The sequence below is a fragment of the Molossus molossus genome, unplaced genomic scaffold, assembly GCF_014108415.1.
Source record: "Molossus molossus isolate mMolMol1 unplaced genomic scaffold, mMolMol1.p scaffold_m16_p_23, whole genome shotgun sequence".
Taxonomy (NCBI): domain Eukaryota; kingdom Metazoa; phylum Chordata; class Mammalia; order Chiroptera; family Molossidae; genus Molossus; species Molossus molossus.
In genome coordinates this window covers 1,565,156-1,585,108 of record NW_023425359.1, presented here as the reverse complement: position 1 = coordinate 1,585,108, position 19,953 = coordinate 1,565,156, and the positions used below count along the sequence as shown (strand labels likewise).

Genomic DNA, 19,953 nt, shown 5'->3' with positions numbered 1-19,953 from the left:
CCCAAGAACTTGGCTGCTGTGTCGCTGTCCATTGAAACGGTACTGGTTTGGAAGCTGCAGCAGGAAAAAGTGAGGTCAGGGGACGTGGGGCAGCTGAGGCTTTCTCATCGGTCAGTCTCTGTCATTTCAGCATCACTGTAGATAGTTACCCACTCAGCAGCTGAGAGGTGATCCTGGCCAAGGAGGGGGTGCAGACAAACCTGGCACAAGCATATGTTTTCAGGGGACGAGGGGAGCTGCTTCCAATGCAGAAAACACAGGGAGGGCAGAAGTTGAATTCTTTATTGACAGAATCAATAAAACATTCATGGCAGAGCTGGCCACAAGGACCCAACACAGCACACTGTGACATTCAATCGAGACCTATTTCAATGCAGCTCCTTTTGATTCCTTCAATTTGTACAGTGATTACAAAGGGCTTCTATATGAAAATTACCTTACTCCTATCACCCCTATCCACACAATTTTTGGAGACAACTTGTTTTAAATTTTTAAAAAGATGATAGGCTAAAAGACAAAAAATAATAAATAAAAATAAGCTATCAGGCCTTAAAATTATTCATTCTCTTTTTTGAACATTTTACTTAAGTACTTTATTAGAGCTACTAGCTCAGGGTTCCCACCAAGTGCATCAATTTGCTTATAGGCTTCCGATTCAAGCTCTTTAAGAGTATTTCTAGTGTATTCAAAAGAACCTACATTCTCAAGATAATGTACACAGTATTTTTTAATATCTATGTTTTCGGTTCTCTGACGTAAGATATTCTGCACTTGGGTGCTTTCAGGCCTCAACCAAATAGCATGAATAGTAGGGAACGAGAACTTTCCCTCTGTTAGATCTTCACAAAAGCTTTTGTTTTCACTATATTCTTTGGAGTGTAGATTAGCATAATCATCTCTAATTTGGAAAAAGAGCCCAAGTGTATCAAGTAGTGGCTTGAAATCTTCTTTGTAATCAGAGAATAACTGCATGAGACCTACTGCCAATCCAAAGAGTCCGCCTGTCTTTTGCTTTACCATAGCTTTATATTCTTCTTCAGTGGGACAAATGTAGTTATCCCTCCAATAAATATCTAGGCCTTGTCCCTGATGGAGTTCCAAAAGCTGGCGAGTAAAAAGTTTTACTGCATCTGGGTGATTAAGCGTTAAGACTTTTTCTAGGCCAAGAAAATACACGTAATTGGCAGAATTGATGACAGAGGGAATCCCATAGATGCTATGCGCCACTGGAAAGCCACGTCGGAGTTTTGAGTTATCTTCAATATCATCGATGAGTAAACTGGAATTATGCAACATTTCCGTCACTTCAATGATAATCTAACAAAAAGACAATTGAAAATTTCAATTTTTTATTCATATTTGAACTATTGTATTAATAGATTATGAGGTTCTCAGATGTCTTAATTTTAAAAACTAGTAATTATTTAGCAACATCAATAAAAAACAATATAATGCATAAGTATTAACGAAATTAAGTATTAGGAGTATTTTTATGTGACTTCATAAATTTCTTGGGGATTAAGAATGAGATTAGAGGCCCTGGCCAGGTAGCTTAGTTGGTTACAGCATCGTCCCAATATATCAAAGTTTTGGGTTCAATCCCAGCCAGGGCACATACAAGAAGCAACCAGTGTATGCATAAGTAAGTGAAACAACAAATCGATGTTTCTCTCTCTCTTTCTCTACCCAAAGCAAAAAAGAGGGGGGAGGGAGTTAGAATTGCCTAGATACCTGAAGCTTATCTTCTGGAACTTTTAGCCAATGATTAAACGCCTGTGAAAGTTTGGTTCTCACTTGTTTACCTGCAATTAAAGAATAAAATTTGGCAATAAAATTAATACTTTAATTATTTAAAAAATTCAGAAATTTACTCTAAACTCCAACTTGATAACTCCCGTTATCGATTAATCCATTATCCACTGTAGAGCTTGCCTTCCACTGCTGGGCCCCTACTGGCCCCTTCTGTCAAAATTCACATTCCAAAAGGCACAACCTAAAACAGGGCGAAAGAGATTCTAGAGTACTTCAGCAGCCCACTACTTTCATCTTAACTTGTACGAACAATTTTGGAAAAGAACAAGGGTTTTAGCAATTATGATCTAATTCATTCATTTTGAAAAAGATGCCAGTCTAGTGAGTGCCAGTTAATTAGCACTGTCAATTTCAGAGAACATAAATATTTTTAATGAAATGTATGTTGCTATTGAATTACCTCATACAATTACCTCTTAAAATTATCTAGCATTCCTTTAAATTAAGGTTTTAGAGAATGAATAGCTCTGCTGCTTTCCTACCAAAAAGTAAGACTACCATAGCCTGAAGTATTTCCCTTTAACATCCAAGTTTGACCAGGGCCATTAGTTTTCCAATATTATCTATTTCTTACACGAAAAGCTCAAGAGGTCTATTGGTAGTAGTTATCACTAGAAGTCATTTTAGCCCCAATCAAAGGAATGGAAGACAAAAATCACAACCAGTTCATTTAATAAAAATGCTTTGTATGCCCTGGCCGGTTTGGCTCAGCGGTTGAAGCATCGGCCTGCGGACCAGAGAGTCCTGGGTTCGGTTCCCGCTAGGGGCATGTACCAAAAACCAAACCAAACCAAAACAAAACAAAAAAAATGCTTTGTAGGCCCTGGCCTGTTTGTCTAGCGGTTAGAGCATCAGCCCCTTGGACCAATGAGTCGCGGCTTTAAATCCAGTCAAGGGCACATATACCTAGGTTGCGCTCTGGTCCCAGCTCTGGTCGAGGTCCTGCAGGAGGCAACCAATTGATGTGTCTCTCTCACAGAGATGTCTCTCCCCTCTCCCAACTCTATTTGAAGATAAATGGAAAAATATCCTCGGGTTAGGATTTAAAAAAAAAAAAGGCTCTGTAAGCCTCCTGGAAAAGTGAATGCACGTCACATCCGAATTTCAGATTAGGTTTCAGGAAAACAGTTACTACATAAAAAGTTTCAGTAAACAGCGACAGTATTTTCTAAGTCCTATCTATGTTTTCTCTGCACCATTACCCAAACAAATGAATACACAAAAAAATTATCATCATATATCCAAATGGGACAAAGTTTCACTTCCTGTGAGCAGTCTAAAAGGATATCTCAGGGTTCATGAAGCAGTACCTTCTGTCTCCTAACCCTTGCGGTGAACATGGTCTGGGCATTAAATATATACTTTCTTTATATGTTTGACCTACTTTCAAGTTTAACAAAGGTCATTCTGGGCCATATTTATAATGCATAACTGTGCAAAATAACCCTTATTACTTTAAAAAGTAAGTTTAGAAGATGAAGAACACAGACAACGAAAGTGGAGCCATATTTTTCCTCTCACTTCAGAATGTGTGCGGAAAACAGAACAATCAATGGCTTAACTTACAGGTTCTGCAGTTTTAATATTTTTTTCCTCTGACCAGACTCTAGGCTCTGGCTTGGTACTTTAAGCCCCCAAATAGTTTCTATTAGAGGCTAGCCACAAAGATCCTTGAAAAGTAAAACAATTATTGTTTTCTTTTTATTTTTTATTATTTATTTATTTATTATCCTCACTCGAGGACGTTTTTCCATTTTTTGTTCAGGTAGAGCGGGAGGGAGAGAGAGGAACAGAGAGAGAGAGAAACATCAATGTGAAAGAAACACATCGAGTGGCTGCCACCCGCACGACTGACCAGAGCCGGGGACAAACTGCAACTGAGGCACATGCTCTTAGCGGGAACCGAACCCGGGTCTCTCAGGACCGCAGGCCGACGCTCTAACCGCTGAGCCAAACCGGCCAGGGCTATTGTTTTCTTTTTAAGACCTTAAAATGATCAACTCTCTCTGCAGTCCCTCTTCTTCCTCCACTCCCAACCCCACATGCTACCTCCCACTACAAAGACCTGGGGACCTACACTAGGGCAAATAAGCAAACAGTAACTTCACTAATTTCAGAAAATCCTAATATCAACAATTATTAACTGTAATCTTTTATCAGCAAGAGTTACCTTTATAACAATAAGTGGTCTGGTCCACCCCTATGTCACTTTAATAATCCTGAAGCTCTCTGTGAAAAATAGGTTTATTATTTGCATAATACAATTTCCTATTTCTTTAGGTTATATTCTATCATGAATGCAAGAGTATATTTGATTTTAAAAAGGTGAGATATCGCTCTGGCTGGTTTGGTTCAGTGGTTAGAGCGTTGGCCTGCAGACCAGAGAGTCCTGGGTTCGGTTTCCGCTAAGGGCACGTACCTTGGTTGCAGTTTGTCCCCGGCCCCTGTTGGGGTTGTGTGGGTGGCAACCACTCGATGTGTCTCTCTCACATGGATGTTTCTCTCTCTCTTTCTCCCTCCTGCTCTGTCTGAAGATATATGCAAAGATGTCCTTGGGTGAGGATAAAAAATAAAAAAATAAAAATAAATAAAAAAATAAAAAGGTGAGATATCTAATGACAGTTATATTTATTTAATTTTCAAAAATAACTTTATTCACAACACATTAAAAAAATACACAACTCTCACCCTCTGAAAATGAGCTAAAAAGAATAAATGAAATCCACCTCCATAGGTTTGTGCTCACTTCCTCCCATTCCCTTCAAATGTAAGGGGGAAAAAAGGCAAAGAAAAAAATCCCCCAAAAACTGAAAAATAAAAACACTCCCAATGCCCTGGCCAGTTTTGCTCAGCGGTTAGAGCATCGGTCTGCGGTCCAGAGAGACCCGGGTCTGGTTCCCACTAAGGGCATGTACCTCGGTTGCAGTTTGTCCCCAGCCCTGATTGATCGTGCGGGTGGCAGCCACTTGATGTATCTCTTTCACGATGATGTCCCCCCCACTCTGAACAAAAAATGGAAAAATGTCCTCGGGTGAGGGTAAAAAACAAAAAACAACACTTCCAAACATCCCCAAACATGGCAGTATATTTCCCCAAAGGGAAGGGGAATTTATACTGGAGGTGCTGGGAGCTAAGGACATCTTCTGACTGTAGAAGGCAGCAAAGAAAGACTCAAAACAGAAAAATACAAAAGGAAACAAAGTACGTCACCAATCTAGAAGGGCAGGGAGCCAGAAAAGAGGGGTGGGGTGAGTGGTAGACCTGATAAGACAGGAGCAGGCAGGAGGGATTGTGGGAGTTAGGGAGATGGAGGGAAGATAACAGCTTGGTGTCCTTCCAGAGCTCTGGGCAAACACAAACACAAAAACACTCCTACCATCCATGCCCATCTCCCCTTGGGTGTAAAGTGAGACAGGGAGATGGGGACAGCTTGGGCAGTTGAGTCATGGTGACTTCCCAGAGTGGATGAGCAGCCTTGGGTCTTCCCCTACTCCCCAGAGCAGGTCCCTCCTGAGCAGTTAGTTATGGGAGTCTCCTCCCTTCCACAGTATACCTTTTTTTTAAATATTTTTTTTCCCATCAAAATCATCTTCTGTTTTTAAAAATGTCATCTAATGGCTTTAAATCGTACTTCCAGATAATGAGGATTAAAGAAGTTTTACAGAAGAGGCTAATTACATAAGGTAACCATTAGGGTTAAAATCTAACAATAGGTAGTCCAGTAGGGGAGTGCCTGGAGTAGGAGATAATTCTTTTGACTCTTGTCAGCATTGATGACTGATTCCAGTGTTTGCCAACTTGTTACAAAAGAAGTCCACCAACAGGTGGGTAGAAAGCAGGAGAAACAGTGCCATGTTTCTCGGTGGAAGACCATGAAAACAGTGAAGCTCTACCTGCTGAATGTCATTCGAAACCGGTCTCTTGGCTTTTTCTTAAACAGCAGGCAACTTTCTCTCTACATTCTTTACATTTCTGTCTTCCCTTCATTCTTTTGAAGCACTGACATTAGCAGGTGAGTTTCCATTAGGGTCTATGCATTTAAAAATGACACTACGGTCCTGGCCGGTTTGGCTCAGCGGTTAGAGCGTCAGCCTGCGGTCCTGAGAGACCCGGGTTCGGTTCCCGCTAAGGGCGCGTACCTCGGTTGCAGTTTGTCCCCGGCCCTGGTCGGTTGTGCGGGTGGCAGCCGCTCGATGTGTTCCTTTCACATCGATGTTTCTCTTTCTCTCTCTGTTCCTCTCTCTCCCTCCCACTCTACAAAAAAAAAAAAAAAAAAAAAAATGACACTACGCACAACTGTTTTTTTCCAAGGTGTTGTTAGGGAGGTTCCATACTTCTGGCTTTGATAACCATATTTATCCTCCCTGGACTCATGAAGAATAGAAATGCACATACTACCACTGAGGTGCACCCACAAAGAAAGGTGTGTAACATACCACAGAAATGAAAACGTGTTTATTGTGATTGAGTTGAGAACATCAATGGACTATAGTTTAGCCACATTCAGGTTTTTATGGTGGTTAACTTATCACCTTTTATATTATTTCTATAAAAAAGAGTATTTCAAGCCCTGGCTGGTTTGGCTCAGCGGTTAGAGCGTTGACCTGCGGTCCGGAGAGACCCGGGTTCGGTTTCCGCTACGGGCAGGTACTTCGGTTGCAGTTTGTCCCCGGCCCTGGATGGTCGTGCGGGTGGCAGCCACTCGATGTGTCCCTTTCACATCGATGTTTCTCTCTCTCTCTCCCTCTCCCTCTCCCTCTCTCTCCCCCTCCCCTCCCTCCCTCCTTCCCTCCCACTCTATCTGTACAAAAATTGGAAAAATGTCCTCGGGTGAGGAAAAAAAAAAAAAAAGGAGTATTTCAAGGTTTCAAGTAATTTGTTTATAAATGAATTTTATTATAAGAACTTGCACTTAGTATATGTATGAATTTTTACTATTATTATCGTTCCAAAGTTAAAACAAATAGTAAAGTAAAATATGCAAATGGACATAAACAAGATTAGGCAAATGTAAACTGTAGGAAGCCATGTCCAGGTGGCTCATCTTTATACAGGAATAATGTGGGTGATGCTTTTAAGCAACGTGATTTCGATGCATTACTATTTGGCTCTTGAACTAGCAGTGAGAAAAATGGAGTATGTGTGTGTGATGGTGGAAAACATGAACATGGAAGGTAAGTGAAGCTTTTTGTTGTACAAATTGGCATAGCTTTCCTTAATCTATACAGTGGGGAATAGGAAAGTGTGGCGTCCATAAATAATAAAACCTCCAAAAAGGTACTCAGATGTTTTAAGTATATTTATATTTTTAGGTATGTTATCTACTTGGGTATTTTTTAATGGGTACCTAAAAAATGTCCCTTTTATGAGCAAAGAATCATTTTTCTCATATGTATGAACTTAAAGAGAAAAATCTCAAGAGCTGGTAAACCTAACCTTTTCTGTATGCTAACATTTGAATGACCACAATCTCATACACTGTATGGATGATAACTGAAGTGCTACCTGGTAATTGCAGCAAGTACTTGTAAGGTTCCAGAAGAATTCTTTGGACTGTTTCTTGAGTCCTCTCCATTGTTGTTGAATTTCAAAGCCGATCTGTTAAAAAGAGAAACATAAATATGATCTCAGTAACTAAATTATCTTTGAGTATCAAACTGCAAAAGAATTTGTATCTTAAGGTTTTTTTTCTTTTTGGTTAATCCTCACCTGAGGATATTTTTTCCATTTATTTATTTATTTGTTTGTTTGTTTACTTATTTATTTATAGTGGAAGGGAGGGAGGGAGGGGGAGAGGAAGAAAGAGAAACACTGATGTGAGAGAGACCCACTTATGGGTTGCCTCCCACATATGCAGATTGGGGCTGGGGATCGAACCTGTAGCCCAGGTAAGTGTCCTTTGGGAATTGAAATCACTACTCTTTGGTTCTAGGGCCGATGCTCTAACTGCTAAGACAAACCAGCCAGGGCCCTAATTGTATATTTTAAATAAGTGAACTGCCCTGGCAGGTTTGGCTCAGCGGATAGAGTGTCCGCCTGTGGACCAGAGAATCCTGGGTTCGGTTCCCGCTAAGGGCACATACCTCAGTTCCAGTTTGTCCCCAGCCCCGGTTGGGGTTGTATGGGTGGCAACCAGTCGATGTGTCTCTCTCACATTGATGTTACTCTCTCTCTATTCCCTCCTCTCTCCCTCCTGCTCTATCTGAAGATAAATGCAAAAATGTCCTAGGGTGAGGATAAAAAAAAGGTAAAATGAAGAGTTTTTTTTAAAGATTTTTTTTTCCTTTATTGATTTTAGAGAGAGAGAATGTGAAAGGGAGAGAGAGATAGAAACATCAATGAGAGAGAACAGTGACTGGCCGCCTCCCGCATGCCCCCAATGGGGGTCAGGCCCACAATTTGGGCATGTGTCCTGGCTGGGAATCAAACCAGGGACCTCTTGATGCATGGGTCAATGCTCAACCACTAAGCCAATCCAGCCGGACAAGAGTTTCTTTGAAAAATAAAATAAGGGGAGATTCAAAAATGGCGGCAGAGTGAATGGAAGCTACATAGACCATCTACCAGGACCAAACTGGAATTACAACTAAAATAAAGACAAATCGTCAGGAAAAAGCAACAGAATAGCAGCTTGCCAGGACCATATAACCAGGGACACTGACTCGATCCTGGTAGGATTGCGGAGGTGCAAGACGAGGGCTGGGAGCCCACAAACAGCAGTGGTCTGAGCTGTGAGCAGCGCCCTTGGGTTAAACTCTCAAGTGGCTTCACAGCGCAGAGCCAGGACAGATGCTGAAATAGCCACAGCCACTCACCTTGAGTTCCGACACAGGGAGGGCAGACTGGACTGGAACTGTGTGGGGACACTTGGGATTTAGAGGGTGCTTAGAGTTTTTGCTGAGTTGCGACCACCCAGGACAGTGGCCATTTTACTCCTTCCTAGGGCTCTGGGGAGAGGCGGCGGCCATTCCCTCGGAGATTCAACCCAACCCGATGGGCCATTAAAATGCAAATTGAGGCCCATTAACAACCAGCATCTGCCCCACCCTCGGTAATCCCCTTAAACTGAGCACCTGAGAGAGTTTTTCATTCAACTGAGAACCCAAAGCTCTTCAAGTAACTGTGACAAATAACCTCCAGGCAAAAGGCTAAAGGATAACTGAACCTTTCCTGGGACTGCAAATCTATCCAGGAAAGGAAGACTTGACAGTAGTGTTTAACATGGGTCCTCCCATGCTCATTCAAATGCAGTAGAGGGAGCCACAAAAACAGAACACCAATACCCACAGGGAAAATTTGGAAGGCTCCAAAGCCCACTGAGATAGCCAAAATGGTGAAACACAGAAACAAATGCCAAATGAAAGAACAAGAGACCTCTACAGAAGATGAGATAAATGAGGTGCAGTTAAGCAAGTTAACAGAGCTAGAATTCAGAGCCATGATCTTGAGGAAGGTCAACAGCATGAGTAAGGACATCAACACCATGAGTAAAGGCATAGAAATATTGAAAATCAACCAACTGGAAATTAAAAACCACCAAGAAGAAATCAAGAATGACACAGCAGAAATAAAGAACACATTGCATAGTCTAAACAGCAGAGTAGAGGAAGCTGAGGACTGGATCAGTGAATTAGAAGACAGGGTAGAAAAAATCAACAAATCACAAAACCAAAAAAAACCCCAAAAAAACAGGAAGAACCCTGGCTAGTTTGGCTCAGTGGTTAGAGCGTCGGCCTGCGGACCAGAGAGTCCCAGGTTCGGATCCCACTAAGGGCACGTTCCTTGGTTGCAGTTTGTCACCGGTCCTGGTTGGGGTTGTGTGGGTGGCAACCACTCGATGTGTCTCTCTCACATCAATGTTTCTCTCCCTCTCCCCTGCTCTCTCCTTTCCTTTCTATCTGAAGATAAATGCAAAAATGTCCTCAGATGAGGATAAAAAACAAAAAAACAAAAAACAAAACAGGAAGACAGCTTAAGAGAAATGTGGGACAACTGGAAATGTAATAATATTCACATCATAGAAGTCCCTGAAGAAGAAGAAAATGAGCAAGGGTTAGAAAATATATTTTAAGAAATAGTGACAGAAAACTTCGCTAATTCAGTGAAGGAAGAAGGCATTCAAGTTCAAGAAGCACAGAGAGCCCCAAGTAAGAAGAACCCAAACAGGCCCACACCAAGACACATAGTAATTAAAATGCCAAAAATTAAAGACAAAGAGAGAACCCTAAAGGCAGCAAGAAATAAGCAACAGGTTACCTACAAAGGAACCCCCATAAGGCTATCAGCTGACTTCTCACAAGAAACACTACAGACAAGAAGGGAATGGCATGAGGTAATCAAGGTCATTAAAAACAAGGATCTGAAGCCAAGACGACTCTACCCAGCAAGGCTATCATTAAAAATAGAAGGTCAAATAAAGAGTTTCCCAGACAAAGAAAGGCTAAGGGAATACATTAACACCAAACCAGCACTGCAAAAAATGTTAAAAGGACTGGAAGAAATAGGAAGAAAAATAATAACCACACTAAACAAAAATGGCAATAAGTAAGTAAATATCAATAATCACTTTTAATGTTAAAGGATTGAACACTCCAATAAAAAGACACTGAGTAGCCATGCCCAGTTTGGCTAAGTGGTTAGAGTGTCGGCCTGCGGTCCAGAGAGACCTGGGTTTGGTTCCCTCTAAGGGCATGTACCTCGGTTGCAGTTTGTCCCCGGCCCTGGTTGGTCGTGCGGGTGGCAGCCACTCAATGTGTCCGTTTCACATCGATGTTTCTTTCTCTCTTCCTCTTTCCCACCCACTCTACCTGAACAGAGAATGGGAAAATGTCCTCGGGTAAGGATAAAAAAACAACAACAACAAAAAAGGACACAGAGTAGCTGACTGGATAAGAAAGCATGACTCATCTATATGTTGTTTACAGGAGACCCACCTCACAACAAGACTCGCATAGGTTGAAAGTGAAGGGTTGGAAAAAAATCTTCCAAGCAAACGGAAAGGAATACTCATATCTGATAAAATAAATTTCAAAATGAAGGCCATAACTAGACACAAAGAAGGCCACTACATAATATTAAAAGGATCTATCCAACAGGAAGACATAACCTTGGTAAACATATATGCACCCAATATAGGAGTACCAAAATATATTAAAAACCTTCTGGAGGACTTAAAAGGAAAAATCGACAGCAATACAATCAAAGCAGGGGACTTCAACACCCCACTGACATCACTGGATAGATCCTCTAGACAAAGACTAAACAGAGAAACAGAGACTCTAAATGAAGCACTAGACCAAATGGATTTAATAGGTATCTACAGAGAGTTACACACCAAAACTACAGAATTCACATTCTCAAAGACAGACCACATGTTAGGACACAAAGCAAGTCTCTACAAATTCAAGAAGATTGAAATCATATCAAGCATCTTCTCAGATCACAATGGCATGAAACTAGAAATCAATTGCAACAGGAACATGCAAAGACATTGGAACATATGGAGGCTAAATAGCATGTTATTAGACAATGACTGGGTTACCATAAAGATCAAGGAAGAAATTAAAAACTTCCTGGAAACCATAGAAAATGAACACACAAAATCTATGGGATGCAGTGAAAGCAGTTCTGAGAGGGAAGTTCATATCACCACAGGCCTACCTCAAGAAGCAAGAAAAATTTCTAATATACTATCTAACCTCACAACTTAAAGAACTAGAAAGCAAACAAAAATAAAACCCCAGAGCAAGTAGAAGGAAGGAAATAGTAAAGATCAGAGCAGAAATAAATGACATGGAGACAAAAAAAAAAATAATTCAAAGGATCAATGAAACAAAGAGCTGGTTTTTTGAGAAGATAAACAAGATTGATAGACTCTTAGCTAGACTCACCAAGAAACTAAGAGAGAGAACCTAAATACACAAAATCAGAAATAAAAGAGGAGAAGTAACAACTGACACCACAGAAACACAAAGAATTGTTAACAAATACTATGAACAATTATATGGCAAGAAACTCGACAATCTAAGCAAAATGGACAAATTTCTAGAAACACACAGTCTCCAAAAACTGGACCGGGAAGAGATAGAAAACTTGAACAGACCAATAACAACTAAGAAATTGAAGATGTAAACAAGACTCTCCCAGCAAACAAAAGCCCAGGCCCAATGGCTTCTCAGGGGAGTTTCACCAAACATTCAAAGAAGAACTCACACTCATTATCCCCAAACTATTTCAAAAAATTCAAGAAGAAGGAAGACTTCCAAACTTGTTTTATGAGGCCAGAATAATTCTAATTCCAAAACCAGAAAAAGATACTACAAAGAAAAAAAAACTACAGGCCAATATCCCTGATGAACATAGATGCCAATATCCTGAATAAAATACTAGCAAATTGGATCCAGCAATACATCAAAAAAATTATTCACCATGACCAAGTGGGATTCATCCCAGAAATGCAAGGCTGGTACAATAGTCGCAAATCAATAAATGTGATACATCACATAAATAAAATGAACAGTAAAAACCACATGATCATATCAATAGATGCTGAAAAAGCATTTGACAAAATCCAGCATCCATTTCTGATAAAAACGCTCAGCAATGTGGGAATAGAGGGATCATATCTTGACATAATAAAGGCCATATATAAAAGACATACAGCTCACATCATACTCAATGGGAAGAAACGAAAAGAATTTCCCTTAAGAACAGGAACAAGACAAGGATGCCTACTTTTGCCACTGTTATTTTGTTTTGTTTTGTTTTGTTTTATCCTCACCTTAGGACATTTTTCGATATTTTGTTCAGATAGAGTGGGAGGGAGGGAGAGAGAGAAACATTGACGTGAAAGCGACACATTGAGTGGTTACCACCCACAGAACCCAAACAGGGCTGGGGACAAACTGCAACCAAGGTACGTGCCCTTAGCGGGAACCGAACCCGGGTCTCTCCGGACTGCAGGCCGAAGCTCTAACCGCTGAGCCAAAGCAGCCAGGGCATCGCCACTGTTATTTAACATAGTACTGGAAGTCTTAGCCACAGCAATCAGACATGAAGAAAAAATAAAAGAGATCCAAATTGGAAAGGAGGAAGTGAAACTGTCATTATTTGCAGATGACATATTATACATAGAAAACCCTAAAGATTCCATCAAAAATCTACTAGACTTAATAAATGAATTTGGCAAAGTAGCAGGATACAAAAGAAACATCAAGAAATCTATGGCATTCTTATACACCAATGATGAAGTCACAGAAAAAGAAACTGAAAAAACAATCCCATTTACCATCGCGAGAAAAAAAGATACCTAGGAATAAATTTAACCAAAGAAGTAAAGGACCTATTTGCACAAAAGTACAGGAAAAAAGAAATAGAGGAAGATATAAAAAAGTGGAAGCACATACCTTGTTCATGGATTGGAAGAATTAACATCATTAAAATGTCCATATTACCCAAAGTAATCTATGGATTCAATGCAATCCCCATCAAAATACCAACGACATATTTCACAGAACTAGAACAAATACTTCAAAAGTTCATATGGAAACAAAAAAGACCCTGAATACCCACAGCAATCTTGAAAAAGAAGGACAAAGTAGGTGGGATCACAATACCAGATATCAGGTTATACTACAAAGACACTATAATCAAAATAGCCTGGTACTGGCACAAGAACAGGCATATAGACAAGTGGAACAGAACAGAGAATCCAGAAATGGACCCAAGACATTATGCTCAATTAATATTTGACAAAGGAGGCAAGAGCATACAATGGAGAAAAGACAGCCTCTTTAATAATTGCTGTTGGAAAACTGGACAGCTACATGCAAAAAAATGAAACTAGACCATCAACTTACACCATACACAAGAATAAACTCAAAATGGATATAAGACTTAAATGTGACCTGTGATTCCATAAAAATCCTAGAAGAAAATGTAGGCAACAACATTCCGGACATCATATGCAGCAGAATTTTCACTGATACATCACCTAAGGCAACAGAAACAAAGGAAAAAATGAACACATGGGATTACATCAAACTAAAAAGCTTCTGCATGGCAAAAGAAACAACCATCAAAATGAAAAGGCAACCCACCGTACTGGAGAGCATCATTGCCAATGATACATCAGATAAGGGGTTAATTTCCAAAATATATAGAGTACTCATACAACTCAACAAAAGGAAGACAAAGAAGCCAAGTAAAAAATGGGCAGAGGACCTAAATAGACACCTCTCCAAACAGGACATACAAATAGCCAAGAGACATATGAAGAAATGCTCAACATCACTAATCATCAGAGAGATGTAAATTAAAACAACAATGAGGTATCACCTCACACCTGTCAGAATGGCCACCATCAACAAATCATCAAACAACAAGTGTTGGCGAGGGTGTGGAGAAAAGGGGACTCCAGTACACTGCTGGTGGGAATGCAGACTGGTGCAGCCACTATGGAAAACAATATGGTGTTACCTCAAAAAATTAAAAATTGAATTGCCATTTGGCCCAGTGACCCCTGAATATACTCTAAGAAGCTTGAAACACCAATCACAAAGAATATATATACCCCCGTGTTTATAGCAGCACTATTTACAATAGTAAGATCTGGAAACAGCCCAAGTGTCCACCAGTAGACGAATGAATAAAAAAGCTGTGGTACATATAACAATGGAGTACTATGCAACTGTAAGAAAGATCTCTTATCCTTTGAGAGGACATGGAGGGACCTAAAAAGTATTATTCTAAGTGAAACAAGCCAAGGAAAGAAAGACAAATACCACATGATCTCACTTATTTGTGGAATATAATCAACATAACATTCTGAGGAATAGGGTAGACCCAGAGATGTGGAAGTAGGTTATAGACTGACAACCCTCAGAAGAGGGTTGTGGTGGGGGGAGGGAAGAGATAAACCACAGAATTTATATGTATATATGCATAACCAATGGACAAAAAAGGTGTGGAGGAAGGTATCATAAAAAAAGGAGAAACATCTGTAACAAAAAAATAATAATAAAAATAAATAAATGGGTGAACTACATGATATATAAATTATATCTCATTAAGAAAAGTTGTCATTGAAGAGATTGGTCAAAGTGTCCACCTGGATTTTAATGCACAAAATTTATATTGCAAAACTTATAGCTAAGAAAACTAACATTAAGCTTTTTGTATTTACTCAACCATAAAAGGCTTATATTGTTGTATCAAATCAATGTTAAAACAGATCTACAGATTTAGATTCTTCTATACTTAACTGATTATATAAATTAGCAAACATACTTTTTTCTATGAACATTAAAATGTTTTATATAGTATTTATAATTTAAAGGGAAACTTCTCTCCTGTATTTTCTCCATAATCAACCCATTTGAGAGATTCTGATTTAAGACATGCATTAACTTGAATGCAATTGTATTATTAAAAATATTCCCCTACTGTAGTGATTTATTACTCTGAATTTTACATTTACTTCAATATTTTCTAGCATATCACTCATGGTCGTCCTAGAATCTTTCTTTACTATTGAATTTCTACTGTTCTGCTCTATAAAAATCTACTGTTTTTATTTGTTCTCATATTAGTTTTCTTTTCTAACTTCTCTGACGTCTTTGGCACATTTTAGGAGGTTTCTCCTCTTTATCTGCTTTCTTTTGTTTGGACAATTATTTGGTCTTTACGATCATGAACCTAAAAAATTAAAAAGTGTTTGTCCTGGCTGGTGTGGCTTAGATGGTTCAGTGTTGTCCCCTTCACAGAAAAGTCGCAAGTTTGATTCCTGATCAGGGACATAACCAAGTTGTGTAATCTGTTCCTGATAGAGGTGCGTGAGGGAGGCAATCGATGTTTCTCTCTTCCCCTCTCTTTCTTCTCTCTCTGAAAATCAATTTAAAAAATATTTAAGAATTGAAAGGTGTGGTTTTTGTAGGTTACTCTTGAGTATGTAGGTGAAATAATCATAAAAAATAAATCAGCACTCCATCAAAGGAAATCATCTTAGAAATATGATTTCAAAGAGAAACGATCCATACAGAATTTCCTATATCTGCCTTGATGAATAATTAATATTGAGTACATCACAAGGGAAAAAAGTCCAGGAAATACTTTGAAATAATCCAAAGAATAGTTTAGCAACCTATTACCTACACTTTTTAAACTTTGACATAGGTTACCTTATTCTTATGAGATTAAAGAACATGATAACAAGCAGGAAGAATAACTGCTTTCATAAAAGATCAACAACTATAATGGTAGAATAACAAAAAGTACCTCAGATACTTCTCTAAACCAATCAGTACTCATCTCTTCCCAACTAGGTTAAGAGCAAAGATCATGTTTATCTTTTTCGTGGCCTCCAGAATACATTTGACTTAAATTAAAAATCAGCCTGGCCGGTGTGGCTTAGTGGTTGAACGTGGACCCAGGCACCAAGAGGTCGCGGTTCCATTCCCAGTCAGGGCACATATCCAGGTTGTGAGCCAATTCCCCAGTGGGGGGCGTGCAGGAGGCGGCCAGTTGATGTTCTCTCTCTCTCTCTCTTTTTTTCCTCATCCAAGGACATTTTTCCATCTTGTTGTTCAGGTACAGTGGGGGGGGAGAGAGAGGAACAGAGAGAGAGAGAGAGAAACATCGACGTGAAGGGACACATCGAGTGGCTGCCACCCACACAACCGACCAGGGCCGGGGACAAACTGCAACCGAGGCACGTGCCCTTAGCGGGAACCGAACCCTGGTCTCTCCAGACCGCAGGCCGACGCTCTAACCGCTGAGCCAAACCGGCCAGGGCTGATGTTCTCTCTTATCATGTTTCTCTCTCTCTCCTTCTCCCTTCCTCTCTCTAAAATCAATAAAGAAAAAAAAAAACCGGAAAAACAAGAAATCAGTGAGGGCCAGCTTCCTCTGGAGCATGCCCACACCTGTCTTCCTCATTTCTTCCTCAGGCATGTTTTGTTTTTTTTTCTGTCACGAAGTTCTAAGGGTCCCCAGAAGACTCGCAACTAGGGGAGTAATCGGCAGCGGTGGCAGCTTGTCCCAGGATTACCCCCTGAACCTGTCCCCAAGGCCTCCTTTTGTCTGATTTTTCAGCGAGCCAACAGCAGCATGATCTTTCCCGTAGCAGTCTACAGAGGCCAAAGCTGCCCCACCTAGGCTCTCTCCAGCTTCTTCTATCCTAAACCCTTTCTTGTTTCACTGTCCTCAGCTTTAACAAACATTCTCTCAAAAAAAAGACCAACTTTCAAGAATTCGCTTTGTCTCTGGATCAGTAACATGTAATTCTGTTGTACAGAAATCAGAGCCTAACCTTTGTTTCAATTCTTAGTGTTACTTTTTTTTTTTTTTTTTTACTTATACACAATCTGAACTTTATTTTTTAATTTTCCAATCTCATTTTGGTTTTGTTGTATTTCTTTTATTTATTTATTTATTTTATTGATTAATTTTTGTTACAGATGTTTCTCCTTTTTCCCCCCACTGATTCCCCCCTCCCCCTCCCTCCCTGCCCCTTCCCCAGATTGTTGTCCATGTCCACTGTTCATGCATACATGCGTATAAGTTCTGTGGTTCATCCCTCCCCCACCTCCCCACTTTTTAGGGGATTGTCAGTCTGTACCCCGCTTCCCCGTCTCTGGGACTACCCCATTCCTCAAACTGTTATGTTCATTATATTCCACAAATAAGTGAGATCATATGAAATTTGTCTTTCTCTGTTTGGCTTGTTTCACTTAGGATGATACTTTCAAGGTCCCTCCATGTAGTCTCAAAGGATAAGAGGTCTTTCTTTCTTACCGCTGCGTAGTACTCCATTGTGTATATGTACCACAGCTTTTTGATCCATTCGTCTACTGATGGACACTTAAAGTACTAGTTATGAATTTTAAACAATTACTTTTTCCTTTACTCGGGTAAGTTTAAGAACACTCAACAAGTCAGTTTCTTTCTGAGAGGACTGTTTACACACATATTCTCAGCAGTGGGGAAACATAGGAATCTCAATTTTTCTAGGTATTGAAAATCAATCTTTGTGCCTTGTTTTATTTATTTATTATTTATTTTTTTTGAGAGAGAGAAGAAGAGAAACATCCATTGGCTGCCTCCCACATGCACCCGACCGGATGAACCGGTAACCCCTGGTGTACTAGCAACACTCCAATAAGAGGTTCTTATACACTATGGCACATGGTCTGACTCGACATTTTTTTTTTTTTAATGACACCAGTAAATTTTAGCTATCTTGTACTAGACTTAAATGTAAAGAGAGACGTTAGTTTGTTAATGAACTAAATTTATTTATATTAATAAAGGAAGGGGGAGGGAAGGAGGAGGGTGGGGGGAGAGAGAGAGAAAGCCGAGGGAGCAGTACTTGGACTACACTCATTGGTTGATTCTTTTTTTTTTTTTTTTTTTAATCCTCACCCGAGGATATTTTTCCATTTTTTATACAGATAGAGTGGGAGGGAGAGAGAGGAAGGGAGAGAGAGAGAGAAACATCGACGTGAAGGGACACATCGAGTGGCTGCCACCCGCACGACCAACCAGGGCCGGGGACAAACTGCAACCGAAGAACCGAACCCGGGTCTCTCCAGACCGCAGGCCGACGCTCTAACCGCTGAGCCAAACTGGCCAGGGCCATTGGTTGATTCTTGCATGTGCTCTAACCGGGGATCAAACCGGAAACCTTGGAGTATGGGAACCATGCTCTAACCAATCAGTAACCCGGCCAGGGATCTATTTATTTACTTTTATATTGACTAGCACTACAGAATGCCTATGTGAGTCTGAAACTACTCACTTCCAAAACTAAAACTGCTTTAGATTTGTTCAATGGATCAATTATCAAATACGGAAACAGATTCTCTACTCCGAGTACTGCAACGACTTCCTAGTTGGGTTCCCTGCATCAGTTAGTGATCTTTGCAAAATTCAAATCTTCAAAAGGGAGTATTATTTCTCTTTTGACTGAACAAAACTTTTTAACACAGTGTGTAAAGTTCTGCGTTTCCACCCTTCCAGCCTCAATTCCTCATACTTCAAAAGCTCCCTTGGTTCTGAAATGTTCTTTCCTTGTTAGCTCCTGCAAAACCCTCAACTCTTGGGTGTCTTCCCGTAGGTCCCTAAGCCAAATTCCCCACTTCAAATTCCCCTATTACCTTGCAACCCTGCTCTGTAGCCGCTGTTGCCGATTCCACTCTCGCTTGTGTCTTCTTATTCATACCGTCTACCTCGCTAGGCACGGGTTCCCCAAGGCACGGTCCTTTTGTAGTGACCAGTTCCTCCACGTGACAGGCGCTCAGCCACCACGCGAAGGGCTGAACCAGGGGACGGAAAGTGCTTTCTAACGCATGGAGGATGGAATCAGGGCACACACTGGCACATGAAAAACGAAAACATCAAGGGAGGGGCTGGTTTCAGAATGGCTAGAGACCTACAAATGTAAGCGCAGGGAAGGAACCCTTCCCCTCGACTCCGGGAGATGACAGGTCGGCAGAAAACGATCTGAAATACGGGAAGGAGATTTAAACACCCCCGAGGCCGATTTCCAACAGCGGCTTGGCAGAGAGCCTCCAGCACCTACTCCACCAGCAGAGCCGCTGGGTCCGCGAGGCTCCCGCTTCCTTTCCGCTCAGATGACCCGCTCGGTCCCCTCCTGCTCACCCCCTTCTTCAGTGAGGGGACAGATAATTCATACACAATCCGGTTCAGCATCCGGGTCCTCACCCTCCTTCTTTCTCTACTCCAGGCCCCGCCTTCCTCCCCATCCGGGTCCCCCAGCCGCCACCACAGTTGCTTACGGTTCAACGATGAGATCACAGCTTTCGCGGCACCGGTCCGGGAGTAGCAGTACCCAGCATCAACTTCTCACTTTACAGTTCAAACCACGGCTCCTCCTGACGCCTGCAAGAATCCCTCCCCCTACTTCATCACAGCACTTTCCGCCCTCCTCAGCCGCCAGCGACACCGCATTATTCTGAGCAAGAAAATGCGCCATCCCGGTCACACTGCGCAGGCGTCGTTGCCTCCTCCCCACTGCTTTGTCGCCCCGCCCCTTTCTCCCCATCCCCGTCTCACGCAGGCGCGGGGCGTTGCGGGTCTTGCAGTTCTCGTGGGCAAGGGCTTGCACACTGGCCCCACAGATCG

At 41.0% G+C, this 19,953-nt stretch overlaps 1 protein-coding gene across 2 annotated transcripts; it reads right to left on the bottom strand.

Moving 5' to 3' along the window:
- Positions 1-270: 270 nt before the first annotated feature.
- On the bottom strand, positions 271-19,847 carry GGPS1 (geranylgeranyl diphosphate synthase 1). 2 transcript variants are annotated; one of them, XM_036277471.1, is made up of 5 exons: positions 19,608-19,847; positions 18,966-19,182; positions 7,318-7,410; positions 1,732-1,802; positions 271-1,317 (listed from the first exon to the last, which is right to left on the bottom strand). In XM_036277471.1, exons 3-5 carry the CDS (start codon positions 7,385-7,387, stop codon positions 556-558), a joined length of 903 nt encoding a protein of 300 aa, XP_036133364.1. In that variant the 5' UTR covers positions 7,388-7,410; positions 18,966-19,182; positions 19,608-19,847; the 3' UTR covers positions 271-555. The 2 variants fall into 2 exon arrangements, with proteins under 2 accessions (XP_036133364.1, XP_036133365.1); XM_036277472.1 differs by lacking the exon at positions 18,966-19,182 and having other exon boundaries at positions 19,608-19,846.
- Positions 19,848-19,953: the final 106 nt, after the last annotated feature.